Source organism: Pogoniulus pusillus, chromosome 40 (assembly GCF_015220805.1).
Source record: "Pogoniulus pusillus isolate bPogPus1 chromosome 40, bPogPus1.pri, whole genome shotgun sequence".
In the NCBI taxonomy this organism is placed as follows: domain Eukaryota; kingdom Metazoa; phylum Chordata; class Aves; order Piciformes; family Lybiidae; genus Pogoniulus; species Pogoniulus pusillus.
Genome location: NC_087303.1, coordinates 6081172 through 6094194, shown reverse-complemented (window position 1 = coordinate 6094194; position 13023 = coordinate 6081172). Strand labels below are relative to the sequence as shown.

The 13023-nt window shown below is 67.9% G+C and overlaps 1 protein-coding gene across 1 annotated transcript; it reads left to right on the top strand.

Moving 5' to 3' along the window:
• The first annotated feature begins 366 nt into the window (after window positions 1-366).
• On the top strand, window positions 367-13016 carry FAM171A2 (family with sequence similarity 171 member A2). The gene is given in 10 exon segments (XM_064174488.1): window positions 367-487; window positions 3622-3849; window positions 7326-7418; window positions 7505-7663; window positions 7760-7936; window positions 8087-8203; window positions 9100-9226; window positions 10165-10573; window positions 10575-11452; window positions 12713-13016. Coding segments are annotated over 10 exon segments (2349 nt in total). The 5' UTR covers window positions 367-381; the 3' UTR covers window positions 12768-13016.
• Window positions 13017-13023: the final 7 nt, after the last annotated feature.

Below are 13023 nucleotides of genomic sequence, written 5' to 3'. Positions count from 1 at the left end.
AAAGTCGGTCGTGGGATGCTGATACCGGTACTGGCTGGGGCGGGATTCGTTGCCGGTACTGGGGTGGATGCCAGGACCGGTACGGGTCGGGCCGGTACCGCTGCCGGGATGGATGCAGGTTCTGACATCAGTCCCGGGATGCGGTTCCGGTGCCGAGTCGCGGGGTTCGGGGCGGTGCCGGGGGGTGTGTTCGTGGGTCCGGGGCGGTGCCGGGGGTGGATGCTGGTGCCGGTGCCGGTAACGGGGCGGGGCGGGCGGCCGTGCCCGGCGGCTCCGGCAGGTGGAGCCCGGTCCCCGCGGCGGCGGCGGCGGCGGCAGCGGCGGGCGGAGCGGGCCGGGCCGGGCGGGCCGGGCATGGCGGGGTAACGGCGCGCAGCGATCATGCGGCCCCGCCGCCTCCTGCCGCCGCTGCCGCTGCTGCTGCTGCTGCTGCTGCTGGCCGCGGGCGGGCGGCGGGCGCGGGGCGCGGCGGAGCCGGGAGCGCACGGTGAGAACCAAGCGGCCTTTGTGTGCGGGGGCTGCGGGGGGACCCGCCCCGGCACCCCCTCCCCGACCCCTCCGTCCCCCCCATCCCCGCCTGCCTGACCCCCGGGCGCACCGGGAACCGGCCCCCCCCCCCCCCCCCCCCCCCCCCGACACCGCCTCCCTCGCCCTCCCCTCCCCGGTTTTGTCCATCTGTCCCCGTCGGTCCCTGTGTTCCCCTCGCGTCTGTCTGTCTGTGTCCCCGTCCCCCCCCCCCCCCCCCGGTCTGGGCGTCCGTCTCCCCCTCCCCCCCGGCCCGTTCTGGCCCCCGGCGAGCGAAGGGTGCTGGGGGGGGGTGCAGGAGGGCGAGGGAAGGGCCTTGGCAGTGCCAGGGGCTGCGACATGATGTGGGGAGGGGTCCCAGGCCAGGGAGCGCAGGAGGGTGGAAGGGGTGGGTGAGGGGTCTGAGCGTGGGGGGGTTGGGTGGGGGTCTTAGGCCATGGTGATGGGTGGGGGTCCTTGGCAGTGCCAGGGGCTGCAGCTGCGTGGGTAGGGGTTGTAGAAAGAGCTTGGGGGCGCGGGAGGGTGGGGGTGGTCCCGAGCTAAGGGGTGCAGAAGGATGGGTGGGGGTCCTGGGCAGCACCCAGAGTTGCAGCCTGATGGGTTGGGGTTGTGGTCCGTGGGGTGAAAGGTGGGGGGCGGGGGGGGGAGTTCCTGGGCAGAGCTTTGAGGGTGCAGAAGCTTGGGTGGGGGGTCGCAGGCTGTGGGGTTCGTGGCGGTGGGTGGGGGCCGTGTACCGTGGGGTGCAGGGGTCGTGCATCATGGGGTGCAGGACAGTGAGGGTGGTCCTTGGCCAGGGGATGCAGAAAGGTGTGGGGGGGGTCCTGGGCAGAGCTTCAGGGTGCAGGGAGATGTGTGGGGGTGGTGCTGGTTGCGGGACAAGGGGTGCAGGGTGGTGAGTGAGGGTCCTTGGCAGTGCCAGGGGCTGCAGCTGGGCCCATGGGGGTCATGGACAAAGCTTGGGCATGCATGAAGGGGGGGGTGGTCCGGGCTGATGGGGTGCAGGCCGTTGCCCAGGCAGGATGATGGGTGGGGGTCCCAGGCCAGGGTGTACAGGAGGGTAGGAGGGTGGGTAGGGGTCCTGAGCTGCAGCCAGGGGTGCAGGGTGATGAGGGGGCACATCCTGGGCAGGGTGTGGGGTCACCCCATTGCAGCACCTCTGCCTGGTGGTCCTCAGGGTGCCTCATGCCAATCTGGGCTCCCAGTGGCTCCTTGTGTCCCCCCCCAACTCGCACCCCAAACCTCCTGGCAGTGCCCCTCTTGCAGGGCGAGGTGTGCCTGGGGGGGGTGAGGCAGGGAGCAGCCGGGTGAGGGGTCCCTGACCCTGGCATGGCCCCAGCCTCGTCCTGCCTGTGCTGGCTCAGCTCGCTGGCTGGCATCAGCCATGCCCATCCCTTCGGGGTGGCAGCGGGGGGGTGGGGTGGGGGAGGCAGTGGTGACAGGGCACAAAAGTGGATGCCTGGGTCCTGCTGCCACCTCAGGGCCTGGCATCACCTACCTACCCCTGCTGGTGCCCTGGGGTCATGCTGGGGAGGCAGTGGGCTGCCAGCGTGCCCCATGTGGGCCGTGGGGGGGCCAGAGAGCGGGGCGGGGGGGGGGGGGGGGGCTGCGTTCTCTGCGCTGGGGGTGGCATCTTGGCCCCCCTCTCGGGAGGGCTCTGGGACGTGTCCGTTGGTGCCAGCTGTCCCCTGGCAGCTGCGGGTGGCCGGCATGTGGCCGCAGGGACATTCCTGCCCCCCGGGTGCCGGCTGTCCCCGCTGGGGGCCGGGGGGGGGGATATCCCCAGCGTGTCCCCCTCCCATGCCCGAGCAGCCCCTCCCACCCCCAGCCTCTTGCCAAAGCAGCTGCTGCCAATTTCTCCTCTGGCCACATCTGGGCAACATCTGGGCTGGAGTGGGAGGGGGCCGTGGGTGGGTGCTGGGCTGCCCAGTGACACGGCGGCTTTGGGGTGCAGGATGGTGCCAGGGGTGGGGGGGGGCGAAGGGAGAAGGGGGGGGGGGTGACACAGGGTCCTGGAAGCGCCTGGGGCCCGGGATGAAGGAGGTCGTTGCCAGGGTGACGGCGCCGGAGCTGGGATGGCTGCCAAGGGCTGCGGGCTCATGCGCAGGATGGTGCCAGCACTGGGGGGGGGGGGGGGGGGGGGCCGGGGGCACCAGAGGGTGTGAGGTGTGTCCCCTACCCCCAGCCATGCCCACAACCCCACCCTGTGCCAGGGCCACCTGTGGCTGGGCTGCTGGTGGGACCCGGAGGGGTGGAGACCCTCACAGTCCTGCCAGGTGTGAGCTGCCCCCCCGGGGGGGATGGCACCCAGTGGGCCCTTGCAGGGAGCTGGGGGGACACAAGTGGGTGTGCCCAGCCGTGTAGGGCACCTCCTCCATCCACCCACTTCACAGGGTGCAGAGAGTGGCACGGGGGGGGGGATGCCCACACCCTCCCAGCATGGTGCCTGTAACCTGCTGGGGTGGTGCCTGTGACCTTACTGGGGCAGTGCCCATGACCAGGATGGTGCCCATGATCTGGGATGGGTCTGACCACCCTGCCAGGGTGATGCCCATGAGGTGCCTGTGACCTTACTGGGGCAGTGCCCATGACCAGAATGGTGCCCATGATCTGGGATGGGTCTGACCACCCTGGCAGGGTGATGCCCATGAGGTGCCTGTGACCTTACTGGGGCAGTGCCCATGACCAGGATGGTGCCCATGATCTGGGATGGGTCTGACCACCCTGCCAGGGTGATACCCATAAGATGCTTGTGACCTTACTGGGGCAGTGCCCATGACCAGAATGGTGCCCATGATCTGGGATGGGTCTGACCACCCTGCCAGGGTGATGCCCATAAGATGCTTGTGACCAGCCACTCTGAGTCCCTCCATTCTGCTGGGGTGGTGCCCATAACCCACCAGGGTGTTGCCCACGACATACTGGGATGGTGGCCACAACCTACTGGGATGATGCCCATAGCCCACCAGGATGTTAGCTGTGACCCACCCGCTGAGATAGTGCCACCCCCTCCCCCCCCACCACCACAGGGTACCCATCAGCGTGGGGGGGGGGGGGGTGCCCTGTGCCCACACCCACGTGCCACCCGTGTGCCCGCAGAGGTGCTGCTGAAGGTGCAGGTGTACGAGAGTGGGACGCTGGCCCCGCTGGCACAGGCCACCCTGGAGGTCTTCGGCAACCGCAGCTCGCTGGCGGCTGGCACCACCGACCACGAGGGCAGCGGCGTCCTGCCCGTCCCCTACCGCCTGGGCACCTGCGTCCTGGTCACTGCCACCCGCCGCGGCCACGTCCCCGCCTCGGTCCCCTGGCGGGTGGCCAAGCTGCCGCGTGAGTGAGCACCCCTGCTCTTTGCGGGGGGAGGGGAACCCTCACTGCACCCCAACATGCCACTGGGCACTGCCAGCCCTGAGGGGGGGTGCCCCAGTCTGGCTCTGAGCCCTGAGAGGGCACCCCAGCTCTTTACTGGGGGGATGGGAACCCTCACTGCACCCCGATGGGCACTGCCATCGGGGGGGGGGTGCCTCAGTCTGGCTCTGAGCCCCGAGTGGGGGGGCACCCCGGCTCTTTGCTGGGGGGGTCTGAAGCCTTATGCTGCACCCCAGCACCCCACTGGGCACTGCCAGCCCTGAGGGGGGGTGCCCCAGTCTGGCTCTGAGCCCTGAGAGGGCACCCCAACTCTTTACTGGGGGGATGGGAACCCTCACTGCACCCCAACATGCCACTGGGCACTGCCAGCCCTGTGGGGGGGTGCCCCAGTCTGGCTCTGAGCCCTGAGGGGGAGCCCCAGCTCTTTACTGGGGGGATGGGAACCCTCACTGCACCCCGATGGGCACTGCCAGCCCTGGGGGGGGGTGCCCTGCTCTGGATCTGAGCCCTGAGAGGGCACCCCAACTCTTTACTGGGGGGAGGGGAACCCTAACTGCACCCCAACATGCCACTGGGCACTGCCAGCCCTGGGGGTGTGCCCCAGTCTGGCTCTGAGCCCTGAGGGGGAACCCCAACTCTTTACTGGGGGGGGGGGATATGAAGCCTTATGCTGCACCCCAGCACCCCACTGGGCACTGCCAGCCCTGGGGGGGGGTGCCCTGCTCTGGATCTGAGCCCTGAGAGGGCCCCCAGTTCTTTACTGGGGGGGGGGATGTGAAGCCTTATGCTGCACCCCAGCACCCCACTGGGCACTGCCAGCCCTGGGGGGGGGTGCCCCAGTCTGGCTCTGAGCCCTGGTGGGGGGAGCCCCAGCTCTTTACTGGGGGGCTCTGTGTGCTCACAGGAGGTCCCAGGCTCTTAAGGGGAGGGGCTCTTCTCTTGGTGTGGGGACACAACCCCTTGCTGGGGGGGGGGAGGGTGAACACTGAGGGGAGATCCCAGCACCTTCCTGGGGGGTGCTGTGAGCCCTAATAGGAGACCTCAGCACCTTACTGGGGAGGGGCTCTGAGCCCTTAAGAGGACTCAACTCAACTAGGGAGGCTCTGAGCCCTGGGTGGGGGGTGGGTGTCGGAGTCTTCACCGTGGGAGTGGGTCCTCATGGGGGCTTCTGATCTCTTGCAAGGGCAGGGACCCCTTACTGGGGAAACTGGTCCCTTACTGGGATCCTCAGGCCTATGAGGGGATCAAGCCCTTACTGGGGTCCCTCATCCCCCCCTTATGGGGTGGGGGGAGGGGGGGGGGGTGTCTTCAGTCTCTTACTGGGGGTCTCTGATCCCTTCCTGGGGACCTTGAGGCCCTTCCTAGGACCCCAATCCCTTCCTGGGCATATCCAATCCCTTCCTGAGCATCCTTAATCCCTTCCTGGGACCCCAATCCCTTCCTGGGCATCCTTAAGTTCCTTCCTGGGCATCCCTAAATCCCTTCCTGAGCATCTTTAATCCCTTCCTGGGCATCCCTAAGTCCCTTTGTGAGCATCCTTGATCCCTTCCTGGGCATCCCTAGTTCCTTCCTGGGACCCCAATTCCTTCCTGGGACCCCAATCCCACCCTGAGCATCCTTAATCCCTTCCTGGGACCCCAATTCCTTCCTGGGCATCCCTAAATTCCTTCCTGGGCATCCCTAAATCCCTTCCTGAGCATCCCTAATCCCTTCCTGGGCATCCCTAGTTCCTTCCTGGGACCCCAATTCCTTCCTGGGACCCCAATCCCTTCCTGGGCATCCCTAAGTAAGTCCCTTCCTGAGCATCCTTAATCCCTTCCTGGGCATCCTTAATCCCTTCCTGGGCATCCCTAGTTCCTTCCTGAGACCCCAATCCCTTCCTGGGAACCTCAAGGAGCTTTTGGGGAGGGGAGGAGATCTCTTTCAGAGGGGTGTTTGGGGCTGTCCAACCCCTGTGGGAGGGGACAGCCATGTCCTGGTGGCCCTGAAGTCCCCCCCGTGCTGGGGAGAGCTGGGAGGGACCCTGGGCCGGGTGCCAGCCCTTGTGCCCAGAGCCAGTGTAGCATCGATGGGGTCACCTTGCTGGGGAGGGTGTGGGACATGTGGGAGCAGTGGGCTGGGGGGATGCAGGGTAGGGGTGCAGGGATGAGGGTTCAGAGTTGGGGTGCAAGGGTAGGAGGGTGCAGGGTTGGGGTGCAGGAGGTGGGGGAGGCACAAAGATGGGGGAAGCAAGGGCGGTGATGTGGGGATGAGGGTGCAGGGATGGGTATGGGGGCACAAAGGGGTACAGGGATGGGTGTGTGCAGGGATGAGGGTGCAGGGATGGGTGTGGGGGCACAAAAATAGGGGTACAGGGATGGAGGTGTGCAGGGATGGGGGTGCAGGGATGGGTATGGGGGCACAAAGATAGGGATGCAGAGATGGGGGTGTGCAGGGATGGGTATGGGGGTACACGTATGGAGGTGTGCAGGGATGGGCATAGGGGGGCACAAAGTGGTACAGGGATGGGTATGGGGGCACAAAGGGGTACAGGGATGGGGATGTGCAGGGATGGGGGTGCAAGGATGGGTATGGGGGCACAAAGGGGTACAGGGATGGGTGTGTGCAGGGATGAGGGTGCAGGGATGGATATGGGGGCACAAAAATAGGGGTACAGGGATGGAGGTGTGCAGGGATGGGGGTGCAGGGATGGGTATGGGGGCACAAAGATAGGGGTACAGGGATGGGGGTGTGCAGGGATGGGGGTGCAGGGATGGGTATGGGGGCACAAAGGGGTACAGGGATGGGGATGTGGGGATGAGGGTGCAGGGATGAGTATGGGGGTACACGTATGGGGGTGTGCAGGGATGGGCATAGGGGGGCACAAAGCGGTACAGGGATGGGTATGGGGGCACAAAGACAGAGGTACTGGGATGGGGATGTGGGAATGAGGGTGCAGGGATGGGTACGGGGGCACAAAGATGGGGGGGACAGGGATAGGGTGGTGCAGGGATGGGAGGTGCAGGAATGGAGGGCAGAGTTGGAGAGGTGCAGGTTTGGGGTGTGTGCAGATTTGGGGGTACATGTGGTGGGTGAAGCTGTGTGCCAGGGCAGGGTGGTACATAGAGACTGGGAGGGGCAAGGGTGTGGCAGGATGGGGTGCAGGGGTTGGGGTGTGCGAGGATCTCGGGGTGCTGGGGACGCTCGTGGACGTGCCAGGCGTGGGCTGTGTCCGAGGACTGGTGTGCGGGGGGTGTGCCCAGCGCCTGTGCCCATGTCCCTCCCCGTCCCTCGGTCCCTGCCACGCTGCCCGCTCCACAGGGCCCATCGCGCCCTGCCTCCAGCAGCATCCCCCCTCTGCCTCCTCCCCCCCAGTCTGTCCCCACCTGGGGGGCTGCAGCGGGGGCTGTGTTCTGGGGGTCGTCCCAAGCATGTCCCCCCCGCCCCCTCCCTTGCAGTCTACGCCTCGGTCAGCCTGTACCTGCTGCCGGAGCGCCCTGCCACCCTCATCCTCTACGAGGACCTGGTCCAGATCCTCCTGGGCTCCCCAGGTGAGCCACGGACACGCGGAGCGGGGGCGTGGGTGGCACCGCCGTGGCCTTCAGGGTGCCGCCACTCATCTTGCGCCCCTCGCCAGGTGCCAAGGGGCAGCCGTGGGCGCAGTTCCCGCGGCGGGCAGCTCGCCTCCCCCGCAGCTCCACCTACAGCCAGCTGGCAGCATCCCTCACCGCCGCCACCGGCCCCGGCCCGGCCCGAGCCTTCCCTGCCTTCCTCGGCACCGAGCAGGACGGCAGCGGTACGGGGGGGCACCACCGGGGCACTTGTTTGGGGGGGGGTGGGTACGGCCCGTGGGGTCGTGCCATGCCTATGTCCCCATCGCTTCTCCCCGCAGCCAATGCCACCTGGCTGGAGCTGGCACCAGTGGCAGCTCTCAGCGTCCATCTCTTCACCGGCAACGGGACCGAGGTGCCGCTGGCCGGCCCTGTCCATCTGTCCGTCCCCTTGGCCCCCGACGCCGCGCCCTTGGTGGCCACCAGTGTGCCAGCCTGGAGGTTTGACCCCAAGAGCGGTGAGCACTGGGTCGGGGTGGGAGGGTGGCAGGGGAGGTGGCACAGCTGCTGCTGGGGATGGCAGCAGGGGGAGGTGATGAGTTTGGGGGGGGGGGGGGGTGGGGAGGGTCTCAGCCCGCTCCGGGGGCCACGTCCGTGTGTCGCCGCAGGGCTGTGGGTGCGCAACGGGACGGGGCTGATCCGCAAGGAGGGCAGGCAGCTCTACTGGACCTTCGTCTCCTCCCAGCTGGGATACTGGGCAGCAGCTCTGCCCTCTCCCAACACAGGTAGGGTGACACCCGTGGGTGCCCCCCCCGCCCCCCCAGCCTATCTAACCCTGTCCCTGTGGGTGTTCTCCTGGCACACGGCAGCACCCTGGGGTGGAGGAGCACAGCCAGCCTGTGGGTGCTGGTGGCTGCAGCCCCTGGGGTGCCCCCGTGAGTGGGCAGGTGCCTGAATGAGCACCCCAGGGTAAGATGGGGGGAACCGGTAGGGTGAAGGACACCCATCCCGTGGGATCCTGGTGGGTACAGCCCTTGGGGTGCTCTTGTGGGGTGGGGGTGCTTGTGGAAGCAGCCCAGGGTGGCAGAGGGCCATCCCATGGGGTGTGTGCAGCCTTGTGGTGGAGAGGGTGCCCGTGGAAGTACCCCAGAGTGGAGGAGGACACCCACTCCATGGGGTGCTGGTGGGTGCAGCCCCGTGGGCTGTTCTTGGTGGGTGTGGGGGGGCTGCCAGGGTGCAGAGCTGGAGGGGGCACCCATCCTGCAGGGTGCTGGTGGGTGCAGCCCCGTGGGTTGTTCTTGGTGGGTGTGGGGGGGCTGCCAGGGTGCAGGGCTGGAGGGGGCACCCATCCTGCAGGGTGCTGGTGGGTGCAGCCCCGTGGGCTGTTCTTGGTGGGTGTGGGGAGGATGCCTGTGGAAGCAGCTGAGGGTGCAGGGCTGGAGGGGGCACCCATCCTGCAGGGTGCTGGTGGGTGCAGCCCCATGGGCTGTTCTTGGTGGGTGTGGGGGGCTGCCAGGGTGCAGGGCTGGAGGGGGCACCCATCCTGCAGGGTGCTGGTGGGTGCAGCCCCGTGGGTTGTTCTTGGTGGGTGTGGGGGGCTGCCAGGGTGCAGGGCTGGAGGGGGCACCCATCCTCTCGTGGAGGGGGGTCGTGTGCCTTGCCCAACCCTGCTGTCCCCCAGGGCTGGTGGCCATGGCAGCAGGCGTGACAGACATCACCACCTACCACACCATCTTCCTGCTCACCATCCTGGGTGCCCTGGCCCTGCTGGTCCTCATCCTCCTCTGCCTCCTCATCTACTACTGCAGGTCAGCAGCCCCTCCCACCCGCCCCCCCGGGGTCCTGACCATGCCTGAGGGGCATGACAGACACTACTTGGCACCCCTGGGCATCCTACAGCTGGGTATAAGGAAGGGGCATCACCCTCCTGGCACTCTGTAGCTGGGCATGGGAGGACACTGCCTGCCTGGCACCCTGGGGTGTCCCATAGCTGGCAGTGAGGGGAGCACTCCCTCACCCCTGTGGCTATGAGGGTGAGGAAGGCACCACCCCTTGGCACCCCTGGATGCCCTATACTGGGCTATGGCAGAAGGGACACCACCATCCTGGCACTTGTAGGCATCCAAAGCTGGCTTGGGAGAGGAAGGTGACACCACCTCCCAGCACCCCTGGGTGCCCTCTAGGTGCTTTGGTGGGGGGTGGTCAGCATTCCCCAGACCCCCTGAGTGCCCTACAGCTTCCTTGGAGGGGGCAACAACCCCTGGTACCCTATTCACCACCCCCTGGCACCCCCTCTAGGAGCCTTCTCTCTGATTTTGGAGGGTCCACCACCCCCTGGCACCCCCTCTAGGAGCCTTCTATGTGATTTTGGAGGGTCCACCACCCCCTGGCACCCCCTCTAGGAGCCTTCTATGTGATTCTGGAGGGTCCACCACCCCCTGGCACCCCCTCTAGGAGCCTTCTATCTGATTTTGGAGGGTCCACCACCCCCTGGCACCCCCTCTAGGAGCCTTCTATCTGATTTTGGAGGGTCCACCACCCCCTGGCACCCCCTCTAGGAGCCTTCTATCTGATTCTGGAGGGTCCTCCACCCCCTGGCACTCCCCAGGAGCCTTCTATCTGGCATTAGAGATCCTCCACCCCTTGCCTACCCCTGGGTGTCCTGATCCTCCAGCACCTCCAGTGGGGTGGCCCCCCCGGGCAGGGTGCCCGGTAGGGGGGGGTGACCCAGCACCGTCTCCCGCAGACGCCGGTGCCTGAAGCCGCGTGCCCAGCACCGCAAGCTGCCGCTGCCGGGGCCGCTGGACGCTGCCCGCCGTGACCAGGCCACCTCGGTGTCCCAGCTGGACCTCCTCTGCGGTGGCAGCCACCTGGAGACAGCCTCTTCGGGGGGGGACACCGACCTGCCCACCCCCGGCTTGCCCCCTTCCACCCGTGACCTGCCCACGGTCCGGCCGGACTTCTTCCAACCGCCGGCACCCTCCCAGCTCCGGCCCGGCCCCCGGCCCCCTGCCGCCACCCTGGCCCCCCGCCGCCGCCAGCCCCCCGCCCCGGAGGACTATGGACGTCCCGGCGAAGCCTTCGGCCTCAGGGCTGCCCGCTCGGTGGATGGGCTGCAGCCGCCAGATGAGCACCCCCGCGGCACCCCCTTGTTCCCCCCCCCGGCCCCCCTCGCCTACGGTGTTTGCCCGGTACGGGGGGCAGCCAAACGAGCACCCGCTGCCTGAGCCCCCCCCTCGCCCACCCTCCCTGGCCCCCACGGGTCCCCTCCTCCTCTGCGGCCCCTTGGACCGGGGCGGGGGGGCGGAGGACGTGTACCGGGGGGTGATGCCCACCCTCCTCATCCCCGCCCGCTACATGCGCCTGGCCCCCGGGGAACCGGAGGGACCCCCCGAAAACGATGTGGGAGGGGGACCCGGTTCCGCCATGGTGGCGACGGCCACCCCCCAGCCCCCCCCATCCTCTGGGCAACCGTTCGAGGAAGGGGAAAACTGGGGGGGCGCCGCCCGTGCCTCGCAGCCCGTGAGCGGCTCGGTGGCCATCCCGGTGCTGCTGGACGGGTCGGCGGTGGCGCAGCTGAACGGGGAGCTGCAGGCGCTGGCGGGGCAGCAGCTGCTGGAACTGGGGGGTCCCCCCCCGCCCCGAGCCTGGTTCGTGTCCCTGGACGGGCGCTCTTCGCAGGTCCGACACTCCTACATCGACCTGCAAGGAGAGAGGGGCCCCGGGCCCGCGCCCCCCGCCCGCCTCCCGCGGCCGGCCGGAGCTGGCGGGGGCGAGGACGGCGGCACCAGACCCCCCCTGCCCGTGGCCTCCCCCGAGGACAGCTCGCTGGCCCCCTTGCTGGAGGCGGGCAGCGGGGGGCGGCGAGGGGGGGGCAGTGGGCGCAGCAGCGCCAGCGAAGCCCCCCGGGACTCTCTGACCAGCCCCGAGGAGGAGGCGATGGCCGAGGCGGGCGACGGAGGCGAGGACGGGGGCGACCGGAAAAGCCCCTGGCAGAAGCGGGAGGAGCGGCCGCTGATGGTCTTCAACGTCAAGTGAGTGGGGGGGGGGGGGAGGGGGCTCGGGCCTTGGGGGTGGGGGGCATGTCCCAGCGGAACGGTGGCTGCGCTGCTCTCAGCCTGTCCTGCCGTCGGTCCCGTCCCGTCCCGTCCAGTCCCGTTAGCGCCGCCGCCAGCCGCGCTCCCGCTGCCGCAGCGTCCTGCTTGTCCCTGCCCCGGCCCAACACCGCCACCAGCCTGGTACCGGCCTGGCCCAATGCCACCCCCCCCAGCCCAACACCACTACTCAGCCCAACACCACCAACACCAGCCCAACACCACCAACACCAGCCCAACACCACCAACACCAGCCCAACACCACTACTCCAACCCAACACCACCAACACCAGCCCAACACCACCTCCCCCAGCCCAACACCACTACTCCAGTCCAACACCACTACCCCAGCCCAACACCACTACCCCAGCCCAACACCCCCAGCCCACCACCACTACCCCAGCCCACCACCATCCCAGCCCAACACCACCACCCCAGCCCAACACCCCAGCCCACCACCACTACCCCAGCTCACCAGCCCAGCCCAACCCCCCCCAGCCCAGCTCATCACCTTCCCAGCCCACCAGCACCAGCCCAGCTCACTACCACCACCTCAGCCCAACACCACCACCCTCTCCTGCTACCATCTTGTCCCATTAGCTCACCCCAGCAGTCCTGCCCCATTGCTGTCCTATCCCACCACAGTCCCACCCAGCCACCAAAAGCATCCCACCCCCCCCTCCTTTCCTGCCATTGTCCCAGCCTACCCAACCACCACCTCACCCCACTGCTCTCACCCCAGCTCTGCACCATCCTTGCCACCATCCTGCCTTGTCACTATCCTATGCCATCACCATCCCCCCCCCACCCTGCCATTGTCCTGTCTGTCCACCTCCTTGTCCCACCACATGCCCCTCCAGGCACTACCTCGTGCCACACCACCCTGCCACCACCACCACCCTGCCCTGCCCCAGTCCCTCGTCCCCCTTGCTGCCCTACCGTGCCCTGACAGGGGAGGGGGCAGGGGGGCAAGCCCCATGTCATCTGGGTCCCTATGTGCTTGTGACCCCCACCCCAGGGCATTGCATGTCCCCTCCTGTGCCACAGGGGGTCCTGCTGTCCTGCCACCCCTGCCCCCATGTCCCCTCCACCACCCCTGCCATCCATCTCTGTCTTAGGGGCAGGGGGGGGATCTAGAAATGCCTGCCCCCCCCCCACCTCCTGATGCATATCCTATTTTGTGCTCTTGTGTCTCTGCAGGACAGGGGGGGCTGGCACTGCCCCCCGGGCCAGTGGTGCCTCCAAACTGCCATAGGAACTGCGGGGGGGCCCTGTCTGTCCTGCCCCCCCTACCCCCCCCCCTCGTCATTCCCCCCACCCCTGGATTTTAATCGTGTTTCTAAACGTTTTCTACGTGGTGAGGATGAAGAGGGACCAGCGGGGGCTGGGCTGGGGGGGAGGGGGGACATGGGGACCCCCCCATCCCCCCCCAGGGCACAGAGCTGCTGCCTGCTCCTGCCTGCCCCCAAGATGGCATTAATATATTAAACACAACAAAACCCTCCCTGCCT